General features: G+C 38.5%; 1 protein-coding gene across 1 annotated transcript in view; it reads right to left on the reverse strand.

The window, feature by feature from the left end:
* The window catches only part of grk3 (G protein-coupled receptor kinase 3), a 91,983-nt gene that overhangs the window by 25,917 nt on the left and 38,867 nt on the right, over positions 1 to 27,199 (reverse strand). The window contains exons 3-9 of the mRNA XM_084745489.1: positions 7,641 to 7,714; positions 7,338 to 7,439; positions 5,980 to 6,054; positions 2,536 to 2,597; positions 2,392 to 2,443; positions 519 to 610; positions 329 to 428 (exon numbers count right to left, since the gene is read on the reverse strand). Of these exons, the coding sequence (XP_084601615.1) occupies positions 329 to 428; positions 519 to 610; positions 2,392 to 2,443; positions 2,536 to 2,597; positions 5,980 to 6,054; positions 7,338 to 7,439; positions 7,641 to 7,714 (557 nt within the window). The remainder of the gene's footprint in view (positions 1 to 328; positions 429 to 518; positions 611 to 2,391; positions 2,444 to 2,535; positions 2,598 to 5,979; positions 6,055 to 7,337; positions 7,440 to 7,640; positions 7,715 to 27,199) is intronic.

Genomic DNA, 27,199 nt, shown 5'->3' on the forward strand with positions numbered 1-27,199 from the left:
TATTTTAGAATTTATTGTGTGTTGTCTTAATTTTGTGAAAGACACTTTAAAAAGTTAACAGTTATAATCACTATTAAACCACATTTTTCTAAAAAAGTGTAAGATCAAATGTTTTTAGCTTCATCAGTTAGCTGCACAACAGCTGCACCTAACAGTTACTGGCTGTGAATGTTTATTAACAGATAAAGTCTAAATAAGAACTAGTTTGTGTGATGCAGCCTTTTTTCATTTTAGTGATGCTTAAGTCAACACTTATGACTGTTCTAACCAGGCTAAATTTAATCTTCTGAACAGCTGATTAAACAAACTAATGGAGTGTCCAACTCACCCCTGTGCTGACTAATGACAGCATGATTCTTTCATTGAGCGCTAGAGTCTCCCCCTGCTTCATCTTGATCCTCTTCTTGTCCAAACACTTCATGGCGTACCTGACATTCAAACAACAAACGGCACAGATTACACATCAGGCAGTCACAGCGAGATCGTGTCCTTTAAAGCCTTTATTCTCTTCTTCTTACATCTTCCCCGTGTCGGCCTTCCTGCAGCCGTACACCTCTCCGAAGCCGCCCCTGCCGATGATGCGATGCACGCTGAAGTCGTTCATGGTCAGCTGGGGACGGAGAAAGGAGCGCAGGGACATTAAACGAAGCAGAACAGGAGCAGAAAGCTTCTTTTAGACGACGTCACACCCAACAATGTGTTTGGTTTGGTTCAAACAAAGTCTGGTGCTTTTGCCTGTTTGTTGCGTGAATTAGATAACCAGACCGGCTGAAAAGAGGAGAGTCAGTCCAGTTACAAACAAACTCTGATCCAGTTCGTTTGTGGTGTGTGATTTGATTGGCCACGCTGTCATCAAGTTACTTCAAGCCCTATTTGCACGGGATTACCAGGGGACTTTGTGTGATTTAGAAATTACTCCCTCACATCTGTGTTTCATTCACACAGAACAAGCAAAGTGTGGATTTTACTTGAATTTACTGACATTATACTCTGACATGATGTCAAAGATCTGCGCATCATCAGTGTTTCAGAGTCTCTGTTCTTCAGCAGCAGCATTAATAATAGAGCTTAAAGGAACTATTGCATCTGCAAAATGTTGTAATCCTGTTTAATAAACGATCTGCTCTTAAATCTACATTTCCATCATCTGATCCATCTGTCAGTGATAAGAGGTACAGTTGTTGTTGTATAGCGGCAAAAAAACCAAACACACTGTTTTGATTTTGTTTGTGATGATGCAGGGTGAGTCATCACTAAATGTGTCTAAAGAAAGAGTTAACTGTGGGTCCATAGGATGTAATGTTTACACCTTCTGGTTAATTTATAATAAGACAGTGTGAACATGAAATGGACTGGAACTAAAACGCAACACTGAACCTTTTTTTTTTTCCTCTCCCAAACTGAGGCGAGAGAGCTGAAGGGGGGACACGGTGGGAGAGACAAAGACACTGTGTGAGGTGAAAGGGACAGGTGCTCGCAGCTGTTCTGGAAAAAGCAGCTGCTGATTTAGCCGCTTATCAACATGGTGACACGCAGCTCATGGAGGCAATTGAGATTCTTTAATACGATCGTTGCGATTTGGGTCAATATCACAACTCTCTGTTAGAGTCAAAACTCAACACAGGACATGAACTCACTCAGTTTAAACTTTCCAGCCTTTCATGAACCTGGCAATGTTGAGTTACCCAAAGTTTAATGCCAGAAATGTGAAGTGTGGATCTCCAGCATTATAAAACTGCAGGATCCTAACTTGCATATGTTGGACAATTTGCATGATTAGTATTATTTAGCATAATAAACTATATGGACAATAATTTAGCAACTTCTTGTTTGCTTTTGACAATACTGGGGTACAGGGTTCTTCCCAGTGTACTGCGAGCACAGTGGCCCAAAGCATCTGGGAATTTTATTTTCAGGGAAAAATGTTTTTAAGATTATATTTTTAACAACATTTACAGTGGAGCAGTTTGGTTGGAAACATGGATTTAGTGGCATATATAATACTTCAGAAGCTAAAACTGACAGACAACAACACAGCAGCAGTCGTGCAGAGACCCTGGGAACATAACACTCAAAACTTAACATTTTTCAGTGCTTTGCAACCAGAAAATAAACACTCAGAACCTTGTCACGCTGATGGCGTTTGCAGCAGAGTGTAAATACACGGCAGTCCCATTGCAAACAGTTTAGAAAATATGCTGGCCTCAGGAAAAAAAAAAAAAAACACTTGTTCTTATATTCCTAGAACCCTGACGCTCTCCTCTATCCATGCATACACAGATGTTTGCCCTGTGCTGTGAACATACAAGCATAAAAACCTGGCGATGATGGTGAAGTTGTGCCAAAAACCCCTGATCTGGACCAAATGTGACTTTAAAAGCTTGTACTCACATGGATGTTGAGCTCCACGTTCTTCCACTGGCAAAAACGAGTAAATTTATCACTGAGGAAGAAAAAAAGCAAAGTGTATAAGGTGAGAATTTGCTACATGTGATGAAACTCTTCCATCCAGTACCTCCACCTCCATCATCTCACCTCTCAATGAACTTCTGGAAGATCTTCCCTCTCAAGCTGTCACAGATCTCCACTATGTATGGCTGCAGGGAAACAGACACAAAAACAGCAGCTCAGGCCATGTTTCTCTCAGTGATAAAAATGATTTACAAATGTATGGGAGTGTATCTTCTGTGCATCAACTGGACTTTCCTGGCGTTAAGCTTTTCTGGGGTTTGGGCTTGTTAAAGCGCCTTCCTTTTGTCTGCTGTCGAGGCTAATTCACTTCACAGTAACTCCCACTGAACATTCACGTCTTTGCATTTTGACAAGTGAGCTCCAAAGACGCCTCTTCTGTGTTCCAGCTGAATATAAAATTTACGCAACACTGAGGGCTCACAAAATATACAGGAAATACTGACAGGTTGATGTCATATCTGTGAGGGAAAATTAAGTCACTGGGGATGATTTTATATCCAGAAGAAGAGCCATGCTGTAGTCTAAAAGAGGAAATTGTTGATTAGATTTACTGAGCTGAAAGAAAACAACTGTTGTTCTTCCTTTGTCTGTGTTTTAGTTTCCTGGGTGGCCTTTTGGCAGATGATGCTCCACGCTGAATGTATAATTAACCACAGAATGAATCTGAGAATCTGCAGTTTAAAAATACTGTTGATCAGCTTGGAAACATGAATAAAGATGACACATTAGGGCTGGGCGGAAATTATATAAACGTTTTTAGAAACATTTCCTTGATAAGGAAACTTTGATAAACTGTTGACATGCTAACAGCCAATAGCATCGCAGAAACAAACACACACAGCAACCTTTCAGGATTAGAGAGACAATCTCCCAAATTAGGTTGCTTGTGTTAGCTGAACACACCACATGTTGTTGTTTGGGTTGTCAAAAGTTGCATAATTAGACAGGAAAGAAGAGCTTCGTCACCATAACCTTCAGGCCGTCCACACCAACAACCAGGAGTATAACAACAATTATAACAATAAGGATGTGAGCGTCCACACTGAAGAACGGTGATGTTCTGTAAACAGAACACATGGCAGCTGTTTCATCAGCTGAGGAAAATGGAAACTAATGACATGTTACTGCTGCACGTTGTTTTTTTTCCTTGTTAAAAGGGTTTTTTGGAGTTTTTACTCACTCTTTCTTTCTTTTTTTGTCTGATATTGGGCTCAATAAATAAAAACTGACTTGATTGCAAAGACAAGAAGAGCTAGGAGAATCCAAGAGTCTGTTACAAGGGTTGTCATAAAATCTCTTAAGGATGGGTTTTGCCTTCAGAGCCATTCCTAGTGTTTTGGGGGCCCTACACATCATGCTGTTCACTTGGCTGCACACACTGTCACTCCACACACGCCCAGTTCAGGCTTGAACATGAACATGAGGCTTTAGGAGACTTGGATTACACCAGACAAGCAGTACGAAGGCATTTTATGGTTTTGTTTTATTTTTCGTTTGTTTCCGTTTGTAAACTGGTCAACATTCACACCGTTCCACAACAGTGTTTTCCTGTGAAACTCCAGCTGTGTTTTGTGGACGAGACAACTAAACCCAACCTTCAATCAGAATTAGGCTGAGTAGATAATGACTGAATTTCAATTTTTGGGTGAACTATCCCTTTAAGACGAAAAGAGGCTAGTGGAACTGTGACAAAAAAAACGACAAAAAAAAAACAATATGCAAACAACGTATTAGATGCAACAAGACAAAAACAAGGTAAAAGATGTAACGAGATGAAAACAAAACAACTTTCAAGAAGTAACGACAAACTGTAAAAGATGTAACAAGACAAAAACAAGGTTGGAGACGTCACAAGATGAAATGCTGTGACAAGACAAAAACAACGCAACAAGACGAAAACCACACAAAAGACAAAACAACCATAACAATCCGAAACAAAGAGACACTCAACCTCGGAGAAAGGGTGAGGTTCAGTGAGCTTTTCACAGAAACAGAAAGTACAAATGCTCTTTAGTGGAGGACCTTTTTCTTCCGTACTCTGAATATTTTTCAGAGCCTGTATTTTTACACTTTTACTGCAGTAAAGAAGTTCAATCAGTACTCTTACTTTCACCAGTATCTGCATTTCTACTTGAGTAAGGAGTGTATGGTTATTGTTATACATGTGGTTCTTGGTGTGGACGACCCTTTAAGCATAAAGAGTTGCTGTAGATAAATGGAGTGATATGACATTGGCGGTGACTCGCAGTCCCATTTAGTCACAAAGTAGACGAGCCTGTTGAAAAGGAGGCAAGTCTACTTAAAGCCATGAAAACAGATTGGTGATGGTGACAGTGGTGTATTGTTAACTCTGCTCAGAGCCTCTGCTAACCAAGACGGGGAGTATCACAAACTGAGTTTATCTACTGGAGCATCACCATCTGATAAGGCTCACAGGTTGCAAGTTAAGAGTCTCAGAAACCAAAGAAATTTGAGCCAGAAACATTCAGAGAAAGAACCTGCAGCGAAAAGTAACGTCACTGTCTGCTTTTTCCAGAATGTGTCCAACTGGTGATCATAAACTAAACTCAAGCTGGTATCTGACCTGCAGGGCGGCACTGACTTCTTTTTCTTACACACCAATTCTGTCTGCCTGTTCCCAACTTAAAAAAAAATAGATTTTCTTTTCATTTCATCTCTTTCTTTCATTGATTAATTATTGAGAAGCAAACGTACAGCATCCTGACGCTTCTCATCTCGCCTCACTCATCACATGCGTCGTTTTTGCTCTGTGATCATTTTACTTGAAGATAATACAATATATTTTCTGACTTTAGTGAAGGCGCTCTTTATTTCAGGTGAAGCAGGTCACCTCTGTTGTAAAATGCTGTGGAAACCAAAGGCATTGTTTTTTTTAATAGCAAAAGACAAGGCAGTAATGGACACTATGGAAAAACAAAGTCAGTGACCCGAGTTATGAGCTTCTTGGATGAAAAACATTTCACACTGTGGGGGTTTATGAAGATTTATACTGACAGGATTGAAAATGTGCATTTATTTTTATATATTTCATTTATCTAAATAGATTTTCTGCTTGCTCAAACACTTCTGGGTCATTTTTCAGGTTCTAAATATGAAAATAATTGTGATAAAACTTCACTCTGAGGGCAGCGACTGCAGCATACACTGTCTCTGTGTGTGCATGTGTTCATAATTTACACCCTCAGATGTGTTGAGGGTGTGAAGTGCAGAAATAAGGGAAGTCTCCAGTATCTTAATTAGTTATTGTCAGCAATTACTGACCAGACCACCACAAATTATTTGCTGTGCTGAAATTACAGCCTTCATAATAAGATCTGTCCCTGTTTCATTTGTTTTATTTTGAAAATATTTTACTAAAGAAGGCAGGAAAAGAATTTAATTGTGAAACCACATTCATTTGCTGCGTTTTTTACTGTTAAATCAGATGCAACAAACACAGTAGAGGAGGTAACAAAGCATTGAGGAGTGTGTTGAGAGATGTTTTACCTGGAAGAGAGTTGGGGGAACCTGTTTCTTTGCTAAGTGACTCTGCACATGGTCCACTGCTTTCTTAGAAAATGGCTGAGACAGAGAGGAGGAAATAAAAGAGAGGGTCATTTAAAAAAAATGCTGCGTTACCAGAAGTTTCACTTCTGTTTTCTGTGAGTGAGGATGTGCGTCCCTGCGTGTAACATGACAAGGAACATCATGCTGCTGTGAGACCAACGGTCACCAACAGCAAGAAGACCAATATCTGTCTGTGTGAATGTGTGTATCTGTTTGTGTGTGTCTCTGTGTGTCTGTGTGTGTGTGTGTCTCTGTGTGTCTGTGTGTGTTTGTGTGTGTGTGTCTCTGTGTGTTTGTGTGTGTGTGTGCGTGGGCGGTGTGTCTAATAACTTCCTCCCTTCAGACGGCAGCGAGCACTAACTTTGCTTTACATCCCAAATTGCTGCGCTGCAGGAGGACAAAAGCTGCACTGTGGTGTGTTTGTTGTCAGTATGGATGGACTTGTTAAAGCCGGTTTCCCATCATCCCTCTGTGTTCCAATACGTGCAAGTGTGCAAAGGAAAATGTTGCCACTTTTCATGTGGATGTCCTGTCAGTGTTGATGGTGAATGTGGTCAACTGAAGCAATACATTTCTCAGTTGTGCTATATTGGCTAAGAAACCTGAGTTCTCTTGCTTCTGGCAGTGCCTACATGTACCAGGATGCATTGCATGCCAACATCTGATGCCCACATTCCCATGTAAGCTGATGTAAGATGAAAGAAAACATGTTTGCTTGGTACAGACCACAAAAAATGTCACATCATCACAATTTTATTTTTTTTTTCCAGTTAAAATGAAAATTGTAATGCAAAAAGGATCATTCCCACTAATTTCAGCTGCAATTTCAGTCAAGTAGTCGCAATATGACTTTTTAACACATTGTGCAGCCCTAATATATATGTATTTTGGGGTGGGTGGGGGGGTGGTTGTTATATTTTCACCCTCTTCCATTTTGAAATTAATCATCTGTATTCTATTTTGTGTGTACTTTTGTTGTAAAACCCTGTGTTTTATAATGATAAAAAATCTCCATGAATCCTTGAATTTAGCCGAAACAGAACTACAAAAAAGAGCCACAATTTAGAAAAAAATTCTAGAAGAACATGTTTTTCTTTTCTATTCATTAAATGATCTGACGGCTGTCAGCTCTATCTTGTGACCCATTTGACGGGACACTGGGGACCAGTACATTACAGCGGCCTGCAGACAGAAGCACAGACTCCTCCCCCCACCAGGTGCGAGCTCTGTGTCCCTGCCTGTACTTGACCTCGTGTGCAGCAGTGACGCAGTGTGGACGGATGTGAAGGTGCCCTCACATGCGAACAGGACAGGAGCTCCTTCATGATGTAGCCGTCGTAAATCTGCCGGCTGCGGCTCAGCCTCTCCTCCTCGGAGTCCAGCTTCTCGTAGTCCTTAATCTGAAAACAGACAGATGAGGTCATCTTACCGCCACGAGAAAACAACGCAGAGCGCTTCCTGGGAGGGCTAAATCTCAATGAGCGGGATTACAGGCCTAATCTCTCACCCATCCCATGATGCCATCTAATCCCGTACATGCAAACACACACACACACACACACACACACACACACACACACACACACACACACAGGACTTACTTCTTCGTAGAACTTGAGCTGTGGCACGGCCTCGTCGATCTCGTTCATACAGAAGTCCTTGAACAGGAGGAAGCCTGGAAGACACAAAGACAAGAGGAACCGTGAGGAGAGGCGATCCAGGCTACAAAAACTCCCTGTTGGTTGAAGTTAACTTCAGTGATAAGTCAGTGACTATCAGTGATAAAATTCTTGCTCATTCTATTTAATTTTGTGCCAGTCTGGCACCACAGCTCTAAGGTGGCCAAGATGGTTGATCAAATATCTGTACTGTTTTTTTCAGCCTAGTTGGCACATTTTCCAAACACACAACTCTGAAATTAAAATCAAGCCCGGGGCTGATTATAAATCTGCTCTCTTTGAGTACAACATTGACCTTGTTCAGTACTACTACTTTGCTTTTTTTTTATTTTAGGAGTTATAAAAGAAATACAAAATGTTTCTCCTGGTGAATTTCCTCCACAGATCCCTCTCCAGGTACAAAGATGAATAAATCCTAGAGATCAGTGTTCTTTTATTAATACCTTTATATATATATGGTCCAGCTCAAAGTTTGTAAAAGATAATCAAAGTTGATCAAGAGGACATAAAAGTAAAAAGGTAGTAGGTTAAAAGATGCTTTAATTTCCTCCACTTAAACTTGTGTAACTTTTGCACCATGTGCTCATGCAGGTGCAGAATCTGACCTTATGTAAACCTGATTCGTGGAACTTTGGTGGAAAAATTACGGTACACCTGTAACAGATGGATCAGCACAAACTGTGGTTCAGCAATCCATCAGCTGTGACTGCACGCCGACTGTGAGCAGGTGTGACAGCGTTGTGTGTTCACTCTGGCAGTGTGACAAAAATAAGTCGACTCAAAACAGTCAGTATGCATATAAAAACTTGATTTTGAGTTTGATTTGAAATATCAAATATATAAATATAGAGCAGGGTAGTGCTGTTGTGATACCAGAATTTTAAACTTTGATACAGTACTAGCATAAAAAGTGATAATCGATAGCTCTTTCAACACTACGGTGAAAAGAAAAGTCCCTGGCACATAGATTTTTTTAACAGTGTGCACACAGTGCCGGTACAGAAAAAGTCTCTGAACACCATCTGGTTTTACAGCAACACAAATTTCAGGCAGGAAAATAGAGATCGAACTCAACTTTTTTCAATGCAGTCAGTATACTTAACAGATATTATATTGTTTTAAACATGTTGTATTGAAAAAGTACTACAGTATTGATACTTTGGATAACCTTAAAACAGAGCAGACACTGCGATAAAACCATATTAACAGAAAATACTGCAGAGAACACAATAAAGTTCTGAAATAACTCATTTTCATTGTGGTCCTCTTTCCAGAAAGACCAAGACAGCAAAACAAGTCAGTGATGACTAAGGTACTCTGTTCCATACATAATACACAATAGTGGTCGTATCTGTTGTGTGTGCTGTTGATGTGCACTATTTTCCCAGAATGCAACACACAAGGGAAACGGAGGAGCTGCTGCTCACAGCTGGAAAATAAATTTCAGACTGTAGAAAAACAGACTCAGAAACATCTTAGGGGGAAAAAGTATTAAATCTTTTGCTTTTTCTCTGCGAAGTTTAATTGGCAGCGAGATTCTTACGGTTCTCATAATGTTTCATGGCAAACTGCAGAAACAGACTTCTATGCAGATTAGTATTAAGTACATGTTGACCAACTTCTCACATCGCACCACTAACAGGTTAATATTTCAATTTATCAAGACTTTTATGAGCAAAATACTTTCAAAACTACTGACATTCCCATGAGCCTCTGCTACACTTGAATTTTAGAGCTAATAAGCAACAGTTATGCTAACGTAGGTACGTTTTACATTTCTTTCACCACCAACAACAACTTTACATCGACTTGAATCCGTTTAACAATTTGGGTTTCGTTCTAACCTCACAGAGACGTTAAAATGATTTGAGACAAATGTTGTAGGTGATTCAGTAACACAAGTGGACAGCCCTGAGCTCTGACATCACACCTGGCATTACAATGTGTCTCCACATTTTATTTATTTTATTGTATTCATCCTTTATGAAGCCAGAAAGGTCCCACTGAGATACTAGATCTCTTCTTCCAGGGAGTCGCAGTCAAAACGGCAGCACATGCAGTTTCACATAAAAGACTATTTCACAGGTCTATAAACACACAGCACATAAAAAACAACACAAGAGAAACAGTAAAACATAGAGGGCATACCAGAGATATCCATATTACAGGTCATCACAGATCAAGGATTACGTACATGTGTCTAAATTGAATCCTATCTGTGATCAGATCTCATTTCCCTGCTCTATATGCAAATAAAAACCTAGCTAGAGCATTTCTTTTTGCAGAAGCAAATGTGTTGTTATTTTTAACTGTCAGCTCAACGGTGGCAGCCAGCAAGCTTGGACAAATGGACACGATGTTTTTCCTGCAGAGAAAGAAATAATTTATGTGCAACATTTGCAGAATTTACAAGAAGGCCCAAACATTTAAGAATTTGTCACAGACAGTTTGTCGCAAAATTTAACAACTAAAAAAACAGCTATTTTTTTAAGGGAGTCTGGGGACATTCTCAAAGAAGTTGCCCGTAATTGGTTACTGGTCTTTACTTGAACTTTATCTATTTATTTGTTGTGTATTTAATCATTTATTTATTTTATTGACCTGTTTTTCTAGTTGGCATCTTCTTTTATTTTTTCCCCTTACTATTATTATCTTATTTATTTACCTATTTATTATCTGATTTTAAATTATTTTCTATTTTGAGTTTTTATCTTGCCTCTGGTGTTTCTTCACTTACAACAGCGTTTTCTCAGTTCCCATTTTTAATGAGCGCAGTTCTTATTTGAGTCTTTAGTCCATTACAAAGTATTTGCTGTATATAAATCAAGTCTGACTGATTGATTGATTACCCCACTCTTGATCCCCCTTTCCTGTCATATCTTCAGCTATCCTATCATTACAGGCATAAAAAACCCAAAAAATATTTTTTTAAAATGCAAAAAAGGTTGTGTTGAATGTACAAAAATTGCAAGGTTGTGCAGAATTCAGAGATTGGTTGACTTTGCTTTAATTGTTGCAATTGCAACATCACAACTTCCAGGAGAGACTGGCTGTACTGTACTGTATGATGGTCAAGAGAAAAGTCAAAGTAAAGCTCAGCGTGTCCGACAGACACACAAACACACCGAGGCAAACAACCATACACACCACATGAACATGAAACAAGGGCAGCTCCATTTACTGTATTAGCCTTAATAATGGATTGGGGTTGTCTTGTTCGTATTAGGGTCGCTACAGCAGCTGATTCTGAGCCTTCCCTCCAGATGAAGATGGCACCAGGCATTACTGGCTGAAAATGACACACTCTGTGTCACTCTCAAACACACCAACAATGGATCATAATCTCATGACGTGCAGTCAAATCCACACTCACTGAAACATTATCTGAGGAAGAGGAAGAGGAGGAGGAGTGTGGGGTGGGGTAGGGGGGGGGGATAAAAATGCATCCACGTTTGCTTGCAGGGATGAGACCCGCTGTTGCCATGGTAATTGCCTCCGTGGCTACTGGCTATGTGTGTACAATGGTGTGGAGACACGGAGATGAGATGTACAGTAGACTGCGCTGGTCGCCAGGAGTTATGGTGATCCCCTGATGTCTGCAACACGATCACACCGCTGGAAGGTTTCACAGTAAAAGACACACATCAAGAGGACAGAGAAGACAGGAGACAGAGGAGTGATGAGCTAAGCAGCAGCGTGTTGCATGTCGCTGAGACAGAAAGGCACTCAGTGTCTGCATGCGTCCTCTGTGTGGCTTTACCTGATTAGCGGCAGGTATTAGCAAAAATAGACGGCTAACAAGATCTCATTCGTGACACAGATCATGAGTCGGGTCGGTCGCTCCAACCTTCAAAACTGTCCTGTACGACAACTTTATGTGAGAGCAGCAGGATGGACTGACAGACAGGAAGGTGTTGGAGGGTGTAAGAAGAAAATGTGGCAGAATTTATTCTCAAATAAATCATGTTATTCAAATAGTGTTTGGGTCTCAAAGACAATACAACAAAAATGATGTAGAGACAGCTGGAATGACCTGGATCATAAGGTAAATTTCAACAGCACTGATTCCATCAGTACTGCTCCATTTTGAATGGAAATGACTATACGGTAATATAAACATATAAAATATTTTTATGACCTGTTGCTTTCCTTTTGTGAAATGAAATTATTAAAACATTTGATCAAAAGGAAAATAATCTCCACCTATTTTGATAATTGACCAACCGTCACTTTTTAAGCAAACACACCAAAAATTCACTGGTTCTAGTTTCTAAATTTTAAGGGTTTGCAGCTTTTTGTCTAATTTGACATAAAGTAAATATCCTGAGGTTTTGGATTGTTGGTCAGACTAAAATGACTGTGTTGAAAGTCACATATAAAGCCATTTAGATATGCAGGGTTCAACGCCCGACATGACATATTGTGGAAATGTACTTTCAATGGCTTCTTTTTGAAATATGACAAAATAAAATTACAGTGACAAGACATTTGAGGACGTCATCTTGGACTTTGGCTGCACTGATCAGCATTTTCTGACATTTTATGGACCAAACAACTAATCGATTGATCACAAAAAATGATTGAAAGACTTAATTGATAATGAAAATAATAATTAGTTGCAGTTCTACAAAGATGTTTTCTTAAGTCTGTAGAATCAAATGTGTAGGCCAACACATCTCTGCAGAGTTTTATCAGATACTGCACCTCCTGCGGCTTGAAAACTGCAGTAGACCATATTGTGATTTCAATAAAATTTTGATTAAGAGTTCAGCCCTAATTCAGACAAACTGAAAACTTAGGTGAAGGTAATTAGAAATAAAGTCTTGCATTAAAAGCCTCTGTAACTGACTGAGAATCTGCTGTGTGAGCTGCTACAGAAATCAGGCTCAGAACAAAGAGAAAATGAGCTTCTTCATTTCTAAAAAGTGGCCTTTGTTTCAATTTAGTGGCCTCAGTGATTCAGTTTACGGCGAGCTCGCTGCAGAGGCCATTTGTTTTGGGCCTCATGCCTCCTATCATCCATTCTCACGTCTTCCCCTCTGCTTTATCTCTCCTGCAGACGTGATGCATCATTTCCCCTCCGCTCCGACACTGACACCGAGGCTCAGACAAATAAACGTGCTCACATGCATCCACACATGGTGTATGTACACAGCCGAGTGCACAGGGCATCCTTGTTTGAAGAATGGGTGCCACTGACAACAACACACACACACACAAACACACACACATGCCCAGGTTTTCAACAGCGAGGACTAAATGTGTGAGAGAGGTATTAGGAGAGAGGGACAGAAGGGAAAAACGACAGTTCTTACATCACCAAGACTCAAGGATTAACCGTAATCGCTGAACACTTCAACACTGCCCAGCTAATTCAACAAATGGCCTCTTCCACACACACACACACACTCACACTCTCACACACACTTACACACACACTCACACTCTCACACACACTTACACTCACACTCTCTCACACACACACACACACACACACACACACACACACACCTAGCTCAAATGAGACACGAGTTCCTCTGAGCTTTGTCTCATTAGTGAGATCACCTGAACTGTCTAAAAATACAGAGCTGGCTTGTTCAGACGCCTGCCTCTGTCGTCCATCATCATCAGCACACACACACACACACACACACACACACACACACACACACACACACACACACACACACACACACACACACACACACACACACACACACACCAGTTGGGCTGCAGATCCAGAATCAGTTAAGAACTGGAACCAGAACCAGGAATTCATTATGAAATGTGGTATTTCATTTCAGAAAGGCAAGTTCAGACCTGCTGCAGATTGGTCTACATCATCTGGACTCCCTCACAACTGTCTTTCACTCTGCGCCACACCGAGTGCTGTGTGATTGATGCACTCTCCTCAGCCTCATCAGTTTCTGGATAAACTAGCAAAACCGAACACTAAAAAGTTGCTTAATAGCCTACTTTTTGCCTTAACCCTAAGATTTAACCTACAGGAGAACTCACACCTGCTTGTAACTTTAAACTTTTTATTTTTTTGTGGTCATCAAAGCTCAAAGATAAATAGATTCCTTGCACTGCTAATACAGCTGCAACCATGACTAGACATCCCTGCAGATTACCAGATGACTCTGACTTGACTAATTTTTAAATTGACTAATATTATACTGGAAAATATATCTAAATCAGTGATAGAGATATATATACACTGCAGACCGTGTTACTGTCCAGGCTGGAAAATACTAAAGTCATCCTTTGATGGTCTTAATACTGCACTTTGTGTGCGTATTATTCTCAGACATATTTCACTGATTTCTAAAAGGCCAGTCCTGACCTGCTGCGCCTCCATCTACATCAGCATCAGGAAATATGGTGGAAAGGACTGAGCCCATATAAAAAAAAAACCATCAAGTTTTAATGAAAACAAAATGATTCATGATTACGGTGTTTGGCAGATATTGATCATGAAAACAATCGTTATCTGCAGCCCAAATAAAATGTCCACCACAGTTTCCCAGAGGCCAAACTGATGTCTTCAAACCGACTGTCCAAAACACAAACATACAGAAAAAAACACACAGAAAAAAAAACAACAACAACAAAAAAAAAAAAACAATACAGAAAATCACATCTGAGAATCTGGGAGCAGCAAATGTTTGGCTTGAAAAATGATTTAAACGATCAGCAAAACAGTTGCAGAATCATTTCTGTCAGTTGACTTTTGGATTCATCAGCTCAAGTGTGATTAGTGCTGTTATTTCAGACAATGGACCAATTCTGTAGGCCTCGGTCAGAGCCAAATTAAATACGTGCAAGGATTCCTTTTACATTACTTATGGACAAAAATGGCATACTTTTACTGTTTCCATGGGAATCATCATGGTGGAGGTTAAAATGATCCTCACCTGTCATTGTTTTTATAAACTGCAGTACAGTGTTATTTGAGGAACCTTCAAATTTATGGATCTGTTACTCACACTAAATTTACTGGGTTGTATTTCATTGTATATCTGTGACAACAATCCAACACAACCTACAATAAATACTCATCAACACAGAATATAAATTTTTAATCTTTTAAGAATAAGAAGAATCACAAAAACTCCAGTAGTTGGGTTTCTTTTCATTCTAGAATAATACACCGAGTACCTTTATGTGAAAATCAGACTTGATATGCAGAATTATAATCGACAAATTCTTCTGGCCTTTTCACATATCATGTTTTTGTTCCATCGTATACATTTGATCCGGTTAGTTTTGGTTTCACTTTGCAGTTTTGCGAGTGGACTAAAGAACAATACATGACATGCCTACATCCAGTTGTCATCAACTACGTGAGCTGCATCCCCCTATACTTATAATATACTGACGTCGGCTTTTTGTCAAGTCAACTCAATTCAAATACATCATAGTCTCAGAAAATAATTGAAAATTTTCTAAATTTCTCTGAGTTTTGTCCTACTGAATCTTTAAAACGTTGTCGGACCAAATGTCGTTTTTAACATTTGGTCTCCTCCTCTCCCCGTGTGTGACTGCGAGTCATTTTGTTTTGTTGCTTTGTTTTCCTTTCTCTAGTTCTGTCAACGGCCTGTCAGAACCCTCTGTCATTAGTCAAAAGGTCAAATTTCAAAAAAGATGTTTTTACACTTGATACTAGGGCTGACAATCAGTACTCGATAGCTTTAAGGCAGAAGTGTCGCACTCAATTTTCTCTCATTTTCAAGTATACGACTATTGTACAATTCATTTTAAAAAGGAAATATACAAATTCTATAAATAATTAAGTTAAAACAACAATAAGAGCTGTTTCAGTCTGTGTAGCCTTCAAACTCAAAATGTCGGGCCACATTTGGCCCATGGACCTCACGTTTGACGCATGTACTTTAAGGCATCGAGCAAAATAACCCACTAACAATTAGAATCGAAACTTCTCCTGTCAAATGATACCTTAATTTGATCCCTTTAGCAATTTTTTAAACAATACCCATCCTTACTAAAAACAAAACGGACCGTGGTCCAATTTGATCCAGATGTTTGGTCCGGACTGTGGTCTGGGGTAAGTTTCGCAACAGTTATTTTGGTTTTGATCAAACTGAAAAATCTGAAAGTTCGCACCAAGTGAGGAAGCCGTGAAAGGGTCCTTAAAGACGCCTTAAGAAGAATAAACATAGTTCTGTTTTAACACCACCAGACTTCTTTCAGTGTCACACAGAAGTTTCACTTTTCTCCGTCTTCTCACTTTCTGCTTGTTCTCATCAATGTTATCTTTCAGAAAGTGCCACTTTTTACCTGTGTTTCTTTCACTCTCACATTATTATCTTGGATAAATAAGTTGGGTCAACATCAAGTCAAGTAAAAGCATTAACAAATAAAAAGTATGTAGTCGAGACTTTCACTGCCTCTGACTGTCAGAGACTTCTCCGAACATTCAGCTGTGTATTTATGCTCAAATGTGAATTTTAAACATTCAGAACAGCCCTTCAAAAAATGTGTATCTGAAGCTCCCTTCACTGTCCTGCTGTGTAAACAGTGACGAAACAAACTGCTGATGTTTATTTGGAGGGAACAAGTATTGTGAAAAAAGGAAATGCATTATGTTGTCTCAATTCAAATTATGGAAAAGAGAAAAAGAAAAAAAAAAGTTTCTCGATGAAGGGTCATGTGAGACAAGGGATGACTGTGTTGCATTATACATAAACTGACCTTTACTGGTGGAAGAGAGCCAGCACCGAGCAGGCCAGAGAGAGCGTGTGTGTGTGTGTGTGTGTGTGTGTGTGTGTGTGTGTGTGTGTTTTGCACAATGTGGCAGATATTCATTCAAGTACAGCATCAGGATTAGCAAACAATGTTAAGTATTCTCACAGTCTTGCTGCTCTCTTGCTCTGCTGTCTGATGATGATTACCAAGTGTGAGTGCTAATGCTAGCTTCAGAAATGCTAATCTCTCTCTGACCATTTGTTTTGAATTGTGTTTTTTTGACAGAGGTTTCAAATTCAACGCTGGCATGGTATCATAAATAAATCTACGTTTTGCATTACTTTATTGAGCCTTTGCTGATTTTCACTACCTTTATTAACAAGTTCATAACATAGTTGCTACATATCTCAGCTACTCATGTCAAATATAAAGATGAAATATTTTTTTCATTCCCTATACTGATTTCAATACCTAACCTTTGCATATCAGCTGATATCAAATACCAATCTGATACCAGTGCTTTAGAAAAATATGAGTTCAATCCACTCTGAAAAGAGTCTGTCTTGTTTTCTCCACCACTCCAAAACAGTTAAGTCCAATCCAGCTCACAATGACAAACTTAAGAAGTCCCCTCCAGGTTTTACATCGGATCCCACAAAACCGAGCCAAATCAGGAAATAAGGATTGAAATAGAGTGCCTAAGTCATGCCCCTTCCTGTGGACCACCATAGGACCTAACTTCAGAAAAAATATGAACTGTAGTCAATGTTGAGTTTGAATTGTGACTTGAATCACACACACAATGCTTGACAATTTAAAAGATGATTTTATAAGTCAAAACAGTCACAGTTTGTTGTAAAACTGTTGAGGTATCAGACTGTGATGATACATAGTTAGAAAGACTACACACCCAGAAGTCCTATATGTGACGTCATTATTTTCTCCCTCCGAAAGCTAACGTTAGCCACTGAAGCTACGATGCTGGTGTGTTTTCGTAGCAGGATGTAGTCCCTCAACAGAACAGAACACTGGACGAAACACTTCAGGTAAGACAAGGTTATAAGGAACAGTGAGACTGGTGCTGGTGACATATATTGTGTGAGATGGGAGCTGTAGTTCACTGAGCTGTTTCACATAAAACTAAAATAAACTACAACAAAAATATCACAAACTGAAACTTTTTGGACTTGAAAAATTTAGTTTCAATTTGAAAAGCAACATATGAGTAATTCATGGCACAGTTCAAACAGGAATAAAAAAATTAAAATAAAAAGTAATTTGTCTCTTGTCCTAGATTACGGTTCATATTTTCTGAATTGAGGTCCCATAGGGCACACTAGAGGGGGCATGACTTAGACACTCTGTAACTGTGTCTGTGTTCACTGCTCAATAACAGATTATGTACAACATACTGTATACACCAGAAGTGATGATAAGTCAGTCATTAATTATTTCCAAATTATCAGAACAACCCAAGTCATCTGTTGTTATACTGAGGAGAGGCATTCATGTGGCGTAATAATAATCAGAATAATGAGCTCCCGACTGAGAACACTCACTTGAATGTACCCTCAAGTTGGAAAAACTTCTCAGAAAGAAATTTGGAGCCTCGACTAATTGATTTATGAAGTAATCATTGCAGCTCTTCTTCCCATTGGCTAATCTAAATTTCAGCCTTTGCTATTAAAACTTGAAAACTACAGACATACACCAGAAAATCTCACATGCAAGCTTATGGATTTTGAATCCACCCTATATATTGTATATGTAAATCCTCAGAGATCTGCTATGTGCTGGTTCAAAAGGCAGAACAATTAGATCTCTTTAATAAAAACAGCCCGAATGAGTTCTGGGCTCAAAATATATAAAATACTGATTCCATATGTTGAATATAACTAAGCCTCAATCAAATCTTTTTTGAATGTTTGCTTTTTTGGTCAGTAAATGAGAATAAAATTACAGGTAGGTGTGGATTTCAGAGTGGACAGAGGAGCCACGCCCCCCCTCCATATTTAGAACACATGCATGAGCCCCCCCAAAATAAAAACATCACAGGGGACTTTATTTTGACAAACAGAGAGAACGTGATGGAACAATGCCCCTGGTAAAGTAGCTGGTGGAAGCAAGCACCTCAAAAGCAGTGCTTTAATCTGCAACAGAATGAGAAAAATAATTAACTGTGATAACCACGGAGGAGCCAGAAGGGAAAAGGGAAAATGTCTCAATACCAAGTAAGATATAATTGCAGCTAAGGAGCTACTAGATAATGTTTTTCAAGTTTACTTCCAGAAGTGTTCAGCATTAGCTACAGAGCAGCTGTCCAAAAACAATCAAAAGAACCAAAGCATGTGATTTCTGGACAATGAGGGACACTTAATTATAATCTATAAATTCATATGATCATGTTAATAATATGTTAGAAATTGATTTACAGGAAATTAAATATTTGAAAGCAATACGGAATGTCAGAGAGAGTTTCAACCATAGATTGATGCAGAAATGACCCAAATTGGTGCATAAAATGTCACCAGAATGCAGGAAATGAACTGTCTGATGTTGACCTCCAGACACCACAATTCATATGCATCAGGTTTTCAACTAATAAATCTTAACAATTTAAGAATAAATCTGTAATATATTTACTGTAACAAATCATAAAATGACCACAATGTCATCAGAAATCAAGGAAACATGAAGTTGAAATACTCCCTTCTCTAATAACAACACCGCAGCTGTCTTTGAAATTTCTATGCTGGTCCAGAAAAACTATTTTTGTTTGCCTGTTTCTTGTTGATTAGAGTTTAAATCAATGCCAAATGTTTGCTGAATGATTAAGCGTGTTTATGAGCCGTAAGAAATCATTAATTATCTTTTAGAAGTAGTGGATGTTTTTAACATTTAAATTGAGCAAAATGTTAATGGAGTTTGGCAGGGAGTGAGACAGACAGCCATTGAATCTGAAGTCCAGGGTGCAAATTTTCAGCACAGTGGGCTTTTCTTTTTAGGATAACAGAGTTATAAACAGCTGATCAACTTACAGTGGAGGACTTGCTATTTGTTTGCTATTATCAATGTATGATTTTGCACGTCTTGCACTCCTGCAGTGCTCATCCAAGCTTCCTGGGGTCTGTGGAGGAGGAGGTGGGGGGAACAACTCGCTTTCAACCTTAGATTGCATGTTAAATAATATTTCCATCTATTTAATATACACTCTATGGCTCCAATTAACCATTTGGATATCTGTACTCATTTTGCACGCACAACTGCTACATTTTGGTCCTTTAACTTCCAGTGAAAAGCATGATTAGATGTTACATTAAGTTAAAAACAACTCTAACAGTGCTAATTTTAAAGACACCTCCTTTCTGAGTATGAGACCATACTACAAGCTGAGGTAAGAAGTCCAAAGAAAATGACTGACACCAAACGCACTGGAAGCCTTTTTACTTGGGCAGGTATGAGGCTTTCATGCCTCCAGCTTCCAACTTCATCGCCACAGGATTGTTTGCAAAACTTAAAACAAATGACAGAGCGGATGTCTCGTCCTGGAGCAACTTTGACTGTTTACAAAGACTGCTGCTTTGAATATGCCAACCAAGAGGACAGCTCTTGACATTTAAACACACTGTGCTTTCTGCACTAATGCGAGCAGCTTACTGTACAGCAAATTATGAACACCTTGGGACTTGAGTTCATAAAAAAGAAAAAAACAAGCTAAGAGAGGTGAGCGTTCCCACACGCACTTAACCAGGCGCTGAATGTGGAGAGACAATTACGATTTATGCATGTGTGTTAAGACCTAACTGGACACACGGGACGCAGCCTAACAAAGAATATGAGCATATGGAGAGAGTCTCCAGGCCTGCTGGCTGGGCTTCATCACATCCACCGGCACGTCCAATCACAAGCTGGTTGCATCGAATATTTGGGACTATTACTATCAATCAGTACACATGTGATCAAACTGATGTGGTCACCAACAGATGGTGTTACCTTTAACATGCCAACAATTATCATATTCATAAAAAATGAATTCAAAAATGAATTAGAACATACAATTAACAACACAGACATACAGTCCCTGTCTGAGAGACACATGGTGAATTAAAAGATCACACTTACACACACACACACACACGCTGCCAAAATCTGTGGGGGGGGCAGGATGGGTCGGAGCAAAAATGGAAAGTGAGCAACAAAGCGAAAAGCTGACATCTGCCTCTGTAGCGTGTAGAGAGACGTGAGAGCCAGTACTGCGCCAGGTTCACCAGCTTGAGTACCAGCAACACTGGAAGGTGACATAAGGTAGGGTGCCAGTGGCATTGTGGGTAAACACGTGGTCACACCAGCATCAAAAAAACAGCAAAAGTCTGGAGTGAAATACATTAATTTAACTGGAAGAGAAGTAAATGCGAGTGTGTTCAACCTCTGGTGGACTTTGACACACAAATAAACACAGCTGACCCTAACACACCGTCTGGACAGCATCAGCCTGAGCCAGAGTCCAGAGCAAAGGAAGGAGGCTGTCCAACCATCCTACAGCTGCAACTAACAATTATTTTCATAGTGCATTAATCTACTGATAATTTTATAGATTAATTTATCGGTTGTTTTGTCTACAAAAGCCCATGTCTTGTTTTATACACAACTCAAAAATATTCAGTTTACTGTCATAAACGAGTGAAGAAAGCAGATTATATTCATATTTAAGAAGGTGGAATCAGAAAATTTTGACTTTTATTCTTAAAATATGAATCAAACGGTTTGACTGATTATCAAAATAATTGACAATTCATCTAATAATCTAATAATCGATTATTTAATGAATCATTGCAGCTCTAAACCAATCAAAATGTTTGTTTATAATAACTTCTGGATAGATAAACCGTGTCACCTACATGTAATTTATTGGCAGCGACATGTTGAATGCTTTGTTGTTTCATGATGTACATCACATTCATCTAAAATACATGTTTTATGTTTTTACCAACATCAGACTGGAGGCCTAATTTTCTTGTTGCACCACAGGTTAAAGAAAAGACAGTCTAAATAGAACAAGTGGTGAGACGTCGCTGTTTGGTAGATTTGGTTTATCAAAGATGTTAGCAAAGTATCAGTGTACATAAAATAAGCACAGCAGAAAGGTCAGAAAGGTGGAGCACTGTGTTTGACTTGTTTATCTTGAAATGTTACTGTTCAGGGTTCAGCATTAATGCTTTTTCCACTCGCCCAGACTGGCAATTGTCATGTTTAATCTAGGGCAGCAATGTCAATAAAATGTTAGAAAATAGTGAAAAATGTCCATCCCAGTTTTCAGTGACGTCTCTAAATGCCTTGTTTTGTCAGTGTAAAATAAAGATACTGAGTTTAATATGATAATAACAAAGAAAATTGGGAAATCTCCATATAAACAGAATTTTCTGCCATTTTTGCAGTTTAAAGATTATTCAATTATAATAGTTTTAACTCTTCTTTTATCAGCATAGGCAAGCCTTACAGTTACAGTCCCTGCAGTTACAGCTAAAATGACAAGACAAATAAAGAAAAAATTGCTGATCTCCACAATTCAAATTAACCACCAGTTTTCTACCCAGAGGCGGCGGTTGTTGTTGTTGTTAGTGCAGCATCACGGTGATTCGGTCAATAATGAGCCAAAGTGAAATCAGAACTTCTGGGATCTGTTACAGAAGTAAGAAAACCCCATTCAAAAATTCCACTGACACTTCTGACAATGTTCATTAAAACAGCCACAAAAAAGAGCATTTTGTAACAGTATTTTATGTTTCTCACTTCATGTGCTTAGATAAAGATGTGTGTTGTCTCTCTCTTTTTATAATAACTGAGATATTATAGTCTGTTCATTATTTATCTTTGTATTTATGTGTCCTTTTTTACACTTGTCTTTATATATACATACACACATATATACACATATATAGTTGTCATCTTAATTTGCTTTTGTTTGTTTTTACACACTGCTGAAGAATCAATAACTGCTCATTGTTCTCTGAGCACAGAGATCTATTCTATTCTATTTCAGTGGCCTTTAAAGAACACCACTTCCCATAAGCCCTACATATTATCAGGCTAAAACTTCACAACTCGACAGAAGAGGAGCAAGTTGAGTGTTAGTTCAGAATACAATGTTGTTAAAGTGTTACATGCAGCAGACTGCATGGCGTTAAGTTAACCCGCTTCCCTCCCAGTTTTGCATGTAAAGGAACTCAACACTTAACGTTTATCATCAAGCCAAACCCCTAAATGACACCTTCCACCCTTGAGGTTTCAGAGGTGAGAAGGTGAGAAGGTGAGAGTCTCAGAGTGTGTGAACAATGAACCTAGTCCGAGCAGCAATGTTATCCCCCCTTGGAGTGAATGACTCAATACAACCACAGTTTCACACAAGTCTTAAAGGGAAAGTTCAGATTATTTGAAGTTGGGTCATATGAGGTACTTATCTATAGTCATAGTTTTCCATGTGACTTCTGTGAATGCAAACCAACCCTTTAAAACACCAAAGTCACATAACAAAAATGAACAAGCAGGTTGAGGCAGACCAGCAACTCCTATGTTCTACAAGTATTGGTTTTCTCAAAGGAGTCAGTAAAGTGGTGAAAATGTTCTAAATATTGTGTACACTTAAACTGATGATATTTTTTTAGGCGACTAAAATACCCTCCACTGCTGCCCTTCTTACAGCAGTACATAATTTAGCCTCCTACACCGGCAGTCCTGATGCTTCTCCTAATTTGGAGGATGCAGACCACAGGTACAGACACTGCATTAGCGATCTGATGTGTGTCTGCCTTTCCACCATATTAAAGTGGTCAAAATCCGCTAGTAAACATTACAATGTGTATCGAGAGATAGAGATTTCACTATAAAACTGACCCGAACGCTGAATTCTGAACCGACCGTTGAGAAATTTGGTTTGTTATGAACCTTAAAAATTGAACATGATGGTGGTCACTTGTTGGAATTAAATTCAATAACTGGGGCTGATTTAATCGGCTGTACGCCAAAACATGAAGCCTCTGAACAGCCACAGCTTCCACTGGAACATCAATTATTTAGAGTTTCAACTTGTGCAAATTTCTCTGAAAAGTGTACTGTATGTGTCAGGTTTTGACATTTACAATATTTGTGACATTTTTTGTGTACTGCAACTGTCCCGCCTGCAGAAGAGGAGTTATCATGTGTGTCTCAGCTTGTATGGATTACACTGTAATTATAAAGATGTTTTTCTACTAAACGGAGTCTGGAAAACAAAAATCTTTATAATCTTTAATCTGTAATCTTTATCCTTCCAACACGGAGCCACTATCATGTTCAATTTCTTGCCTTTAAAACAAATCTAACTGCATGAAGATTGGTTCAGAGGAGAGAGGGCTTCATCAGGTAAAACAACAACAGCTGTTCACAATCTAAAGCAAATACAGACACTGAAATAATAAGATAAGGAATAGAAAAAAAACAGAAAAAATCTCATTAAACCTTGAGAATCAGAAAAATATATTTAAATCTGGAAAACCATAAAATATTTGAATCTCATAGAGACAAAATTTTAGTTCAGTTAGTTTCAGTTTCTCTTTTTGTATTGTTTGTTTTTGTTCTTTTTTGTCTCATTTGTTTTTGTTGTTTGTCTTTGTCTTGCTTGCAAAAGATGTTTTTGACTGCTGTGTCTCTCTGTAATTGTCTTCCCTTGTTTTGTATGCACTTTACTGCACAATAAAAAAAAATATAAAGTATTTTGGAAATATCAAAAATCCTTGGGAAAGGCACCATTTTTAAACTCAATGGAACATGGAAAAAGTTGAAAAATATTTTGAATCTCACCAAAATATGTATATTTATAAATGTCACACAACCGTGGCAAAAAGAGAAAATTACTTTTAAATTCCATACAAACATGAGAAAAATAGGGAAATATTTTATATCTTATAAAAACTTGTGAGAAAAAAAAAAGGAAAATATTTTTTAACTAGTAGAAATTTGGGGGAAAACTTGAAAAATTGTTTCATTGTTTTACCTGATGAAGTTCTAAGGACCATAACGTATCCTAATAAAGTCTTTTGCAAGTAAAATGACAGTGTGGGAGCTCTCTACTCTTTTGCCTATAGATGTTCCTCCTACACACCTGTCTGCAAGAAACTGAAGGCGTGCATGAACTTTTAATTCAAATGAAAACTGATTTAGAAAAAGGGAAGTTGCCGTCAATTTTGTGCATTGTGTTGTTTACAAGCAGATCTTGACGTCTTTAATATGGTGACGGGCTGCAAAGACAAACCACAGAGACGTACAGCAGCAGCCAATGAAGTATCTTCATTTTTATATCTGTGGTAACACAACCCAACTTCAAATAATCCAAACTCCCTTTAAATGAGCCACAGAAATAAAGTTTGTGATCTTTATTATTACTATTAAAGGCTGGATGAAGTATGTTTGGATATCATTTACATTTTTGCTGTATAAAAGAAAAGAAACAGCACAGTAGAATAATGACTACTTTTAAAAATATAAATACTACATTACTTTACCAGTTACTGTAACATTCAGTTTGTAACTCCAACTAGCTGAAACCAGATTCCTTTGATGTGAAGATAGTGTGAATCATGATGGATGAATAAAGGACAGACGTGAGAAGGACTGGAGGCGTGGACAGTCTGTTGACATACGCATCCTAGCCTCTAGGAGAAATGTTGCATTCTGGGAGAAAAAGGGAAAAAAAAAACAGAGAGAGGCTCCTCTTTCCATTTATTGCTCTCCTTTTAACGCAGTCCTCTCCATTTCCCCCTCTCCAATTCTCATCACCTATTTTATTCCTCCTTTAATCAATTTCATTTCTCCCCGTCGACAAGCAAATGCAGCAGTTCTGGTCGGGTTCCCATGGCAACCGCAGTTGCTAGGCAACGCACGACTCTCCATCATCCATTCCAGAAGTCTGACAGATGGAGAGGGAGAATGCCAAGGCAAGAGTGAGAGAAAGAGGAGACAGGGAAGGGGAGAGATTGGGGGGAACATTAGGAAAGAATGAAGCAGAAAAAGAAGATGATGAAGAAGAGGAAGGAGAAGAAGAAATGGCTGAAGCATGAAGACAGAGGAGGAGCTGCGGCGCGGCACAGAGGTGGAGATGATGCAATCCAAATAAAACACAGTGGTTCCAATAACCTCGTCAATGATCCTCTCTTCCGTTGGATTCCTTCTCTGACTCAAAGCCTCCATTAGTCCACAGGTTCATATTTCACAGTGGTCACGAGGGACGGCTTTGTTTATTAACTAATTTTATTCGGGTCAGTTTTTATGAATGATACCTCAATGCTGCGACTCGCTATAAAGATTTAACCTGCAGCAGGAGGGTAGATTCAACTTTATTGTCATTGCACAGGAGCACCAGGAGTGAGACAACCAATCAGTTTAGTGTCTAAAGAAGAAAAGTACAGTTTAATGTATAGTGCTGCTAAATAAAGAAATAGTAAAGGGTAGATAAATGGTGTATTTAGATACCATATGTATATATCTTCATCTATGTATGTATATGTCAGTGACCTAATGATAGGGATCTTAATAATTTATCAATTAAGCCCTGTTACAAATTTAACCAATTAAATGTGTATCAATTAATAATCTAGAAACAGAGACTAATCTAGAAATGGCAGTAATTGCGCCTTGTTTGACATTGCTTTGTCTGGCAGAGGAATTTGTTGTATCAGGAAACTTGGAATGGAGAAAAAGACTTGTATTTTGCATATTATTTATTATTAATAATTAATCCGTTAATCCCTGTCACGAATTTAACCAATTAAAAATGTATTAATCAATAATTAATCTAGAAATGGAGAGTCTAGAAATGACAGTGATCGAGTCTCGTTTGACATTGACACTTTTCTTAAGATAAAATATCTCTCTAAAATTCTGCAACTTGCACCAAACCTTGCTAGATGAATAAATAGGTCAGGGGAAAAATATGTATTTTTGATTTTGGAGTGAATTGGTCCTTTAAAGGTTACTGATTTAAACATGTTTATCCTCCTGAGACATAAAAGATAACAAGGCTGTCAAAAGCATTGATACTTCAATACCTTGTCAATACAACATGTTTAAAATGATAGGAAATGGTGAGGCGTGCAGGTTGACCCTCTGACACTGAACACAAACTCCCCTCCGGCAGGAGGCTGCGCTCCATGAGGACCAAGACCTCACGCCACAGGAACGGTTTCTTCCCATCTGCAGCTGGCCTCATCAATCAGGCCTCAGACCCCCACTGACACTGACTCATCTCTCCCCACCCCTCCATCCTCCACATGTTACACTCTTCATTTATAAAGTCAACTTGCTCAATTTTTGTCAAATATTTTGCAGTCCTGCACAAAATTCTACAGCTCCTTCATCTATGTTTATATTTGGACATACTGTTACTGTTTGAGGGTTTTTTAATGTTACTGACAATTTGTTGATTTCAGTTGAAATTTGTTTTCCAGCAAAACCAGACAGTGTTCAGTGATCTTCTTCTTTTTATATACCAGCAGGTTGTTCATTTTAAAAAAGAGAGAAAATATCCCATTTTGTGTGCTTAAAAAAAGGTATCAAGTAACTGTTTTTTATACTAATATTTGAGCTAATTATTAAATAAATCACCAACTATTTTGATAATTGATTAATCAGTCATTTTTTATCAAATAAAAGTCACATTTAAGATTCCAGTATCTTAAATGTGAATATTTTCTGGACTCTTTACTCCTTTATGACAATAAACTGAATATTTCTGAGCTGTG

Source organism: Lutjanus erythropterus, chromosome 20, assembly GCF_056507025.1.
Source record: "Lutjanus erythropterus isolate fLutEry1 chromosome 20, fLutEry1.hap2, whole genome shotgun sequence".
Classification (NCBI taxonomy): Eukaryota; Metazoa; Chordata; class Actinopteri; order Lutjaniformes; family Lutjanidae; genus Lutjanus; species Lutjanus erythropterus.